Source organism: Morone saxatilis, unplaced genomic scaffold (genome assembly GCF_004916995.1).
Source record: "Morone saxatilis isolate NCDOM2014 unplaced genomic scaffold, NCSU_SB_2.0 Contig19, whole genome shotgun sequence".
NCBI lineage: Eukaryota > Metazoa > Chordata > Actinopteri > Moronidae > Morone > Morone saxatilis.
In genome coordinates, this window is record NW_023339751.1 from 714,529 (window position 1) to 717,918 (window position 3,390).

The 3,390-nt window shown below is 40.3% G+C and overlaps 1 protein-coding gene across 1 annotated transcript in view; it reads left to right on the forward strand.

Moving 5' to 3' along the window:
- Window positions 1–2,480, forward strand: part of LOC118329535 (transmembrane protein 229B-like) — a 2,526-nt gene extending 46 nt beyond the window's left edge. Inside the window, exon 2 of the mRNA XM_035663753.1 lies at window positions 1,395–2,480. Within this exon, the coding sequence (XP_035519646.1) occupies window positions 1,395–1,876 (482 nt within the window). The 3' untranslated portion in view covers window positions 1,877–2,480. The remainder of the gene's footprint in view (window positions 1–1,394) is intronic.
- The last annotated feature ends 910 nt before the right edge of the window (window positions 2,481–3,390 follow it).

Sequence of the window (3,390 nt, forward strand, 5' to 3'; positions counted from 1 at the left end):
ATTTAGCTTCAGTTAACATCACTCTTTTCAAGTGTAGAGTGAAAACTTGTTGATTGTGAGATTGTCCAAGTCTTTAATGTGTTAAGCTGAGCTGTTAATCCACATTAGAGTCTTTACACTGTGTGTCCTGTGGAGGAGGGTTGACACAGAACTGCATCAGAGGGATTATAATGTGGAGGAGAATATCTAGGGGAAAACAAGTCTTAAAAAAATAAATATTATTATCTGGAAAAATTGTTTGAAATCGTAAATACTTATAAAATTACTATTTATTTAAAGAAAATGTCCTTTTATACATAACATTTTTTTAATACAATTTGCAAATTTGTCATTTTTTGACTGTTTATTTAATAGATTAAACTGTTAAACTAAAGTTTAATACTGTTAGTACAGTTACAGTGTATCTATCCTGTGTTTGTTTAATTTGAAGATAGTGAAAAGTAATGCTAAAAACACTGTTTTCTTTATAGAGTTTGGTACAATTTCACCCATTTAAAAGCAATTAAAAGAAAAAGAATAATTCTTTAGACTGGAGAATTTAATGATCAACAGTGTCAATAATACAAAAGTAATAAAGATATTGGAAACATTACCCCCTTTATCCAAATCTTTTCTATAACAAACTGCATCTCATTATTACAGTAATTATTTTCTCTTATGCGCCCGTTTTAATCACATTGCTTCGCTTCATTTGTAGTCGGTGGAAGGAACAATTCATAATCCCAGTGTAAACAAACCTGTGGTCCCACCTCTGAAATCCAAAGCACGGGCCTGCTCGCAGCTATCACTCCCAAAATAACTGACAGGTTTTTAATGTAGGAACTAACAATAGACAACAGCCAGACTGGATCCTGTTTGAGGTTCCAGTTGGCTTTACACAGAGAGACCAAGAGAGTACTTTTATACTTTATTTCAGAGCTTGTACTTTCTCACTTTTACTTGAGTAAAGAAGTTGAATCAGTAGTTCTACTTTTACCTCAGTCCTTTTTAAAGAATGTGTGTACTTTTGCCACCTCTGCTTTCCTGCAACTGCTTTATCTCAGATTAAATATGGTGATAAATATGTTGAGTCGGCAACACAGTTCTGTACTTCCTGTTGTAGTCAGTGATTTTACTTTAACTTAAGTCTGTTTTAACTGAAAGAAATAGTTCAACACTTTGGGAAATGTGCTTATTTGCATACTAAATATGTAGTACATACGTAACTGCAGACAGCAACTGGCTTAGCTTAGCATAAAGAATGGAAAAAGCTAGCCATGAATTTATTAATGGATTATCTCTTTGAAATCAAGAATTTTAGTGTTTTTCTCAATAAATCAGACACTGATGGTGCATCTCTGTAAAACTCTCCAAACGGGCCAGAATCGTACAGTAATGATGTTTCTCTGCGACAGGGACTGGAGTTGAGGATGAAGCCCCGGCAGAGCCACGTGGGAGAGTCTCGGGTCGCCCTCTCTCGGCTGTACTTCGTCTCTACGTGTACGCGCTGCACGGCTGCCTCTGTGAGGTGGCCTTCACCGCTGTGTGGGACTGGTGCAGCACCCAGGACAGCAGGCTGGCAGGGCACAGCAGCCTGTGGGCGCTGCCTATGTACGCCACTGCAGTCTACCTCATTGAGAGGCTGAGAGGCCGGCTGCTGGCTCATCATCTCCCACTGCCAGTGCGTCTGGTGGCCTACACCGGGTTCATCTACCTATGGGAGTTCAGCTGGGGGGCGGGGCTGAGGCTGCTGGGGGCCTGTCCCTGGGACTACTCCGGGTTCAGGTACAACCTGGGAGGACTGGTGACGCTGGAGTACGCAGTGCCCTGGACTGTGGCAGCATTTATAGCAGAGCAGCATGTGATCAGGAACACTCTGAGGATTAGACTGAACTGAATCTGGAATCAACTACAAAGCATTGATGGACATTTTTGTTTAGGAACAACACCAGTGTGAGTTTTTCACTTCATAAAGTTGCTGCATCCTCCTTGCTGTGTCATTAAATCTGACAACTTATTTCATTTCTACCTTTGAGCTCACTGTTTGGTAGCTTAACACAACTGACAGCTGTCAATTCATAGTAGGCTTTCATTCTCTCTCGTGTTCGTTGTAAATGTGTAGCTGCGGCCAGCAACCTGTTAGCTTAGCTTAGCATAAAGACTGGAAACAGAGTGAAACAGCTAGCCTAGCTCCATCCACCTACCAGCTCTGGTTGTCAGGCTGTTTGCCCCTCTATCCACTCTTTATACTAAGCTAAGACAACTGGCCTCTGACTGTAGCCTCATGTTTACTGTAAAGATACGAGAGTGGTATTAATCTTCTCATCCAACTCTAACAAAGCGAATAAGTGTTTGGTTTTGTCTTTTACAAAATGTCGTACTGTTCCTTTAAGAGGTTTACATTTTATAGAATTCATTAAATAACAGACATTTAGTAATACGACGTATTGCAGCAGAAATGTGTCACTGTAACCTTTAAACTTCACTGACGGTCACTGAAAATTTGCCACAAATACAAAAAGGGTTGTTTGATTAAATCATGAATGTACTGTAACACAAAGGTGCACATTATTCCACATTCTTTATAACAGACCTCAAAACTAAACCAAAAAGCATCCCAGAGTCTATAGAAACACATGAAATCCCTGTAATATATTATAATATTAAAGCTGGCTGTGAAGAAACAGCAGCCTTGAAGTTCAGAGGTTTTACATATTTATGTATTTATACGTGATACTTGTGTTTTTACAGGGGATTTTGTGTATGTGTTGTCAATAGCTGCGTCCGTTACTGGAAGACTGCTCACTATATCTGTGGGAAAATACATGTAATCAGTGCTTAGTCATGCCCCGTCGGTTCTGGGATTTTCATGTCAGAATTACATCGTGTTGATCACCTAACAATCTGGCAAGAGGAACTTGGCATCCAGTGTTTGAATATCATCATGGTGCTTGTTAACTTGTTGAAGCCTGCATTTGATGAGTGGACTGTGGTGTGTTGACATTTTTAGGGGGAACAGTGGAAGTCATTTTCCTGCTCAAGTTCCAGAGAAAATCAGTTTTAAGGCAATTGGATGAAGGGATGCTTTGTAACGCCGTTCCTGTGTACAGCTCTACATTGTCACACGTTTCAGACACTGTGCAAAAGACTTATGTGTTCATAGCAAGACACTTCACTGTGAACCAGGGAAATTCAGCGCCACGCTACGGACACGCCGTTTGACGCACAGTAAATATTTGATCAACTTTCAACAACATATGTTGACTGCACTGACTGATTTTGAAGCAGATCCGATGAATTCCCTAGGAGGAGTTCGTTCAAATACAACGCGAAAAGTTCGCCGAAAGTGAAAATGAAAATCAAAATGGCCGACTTCCCGTGGGGTTTGGGGTATGGGTCCAAGAGGCTTTT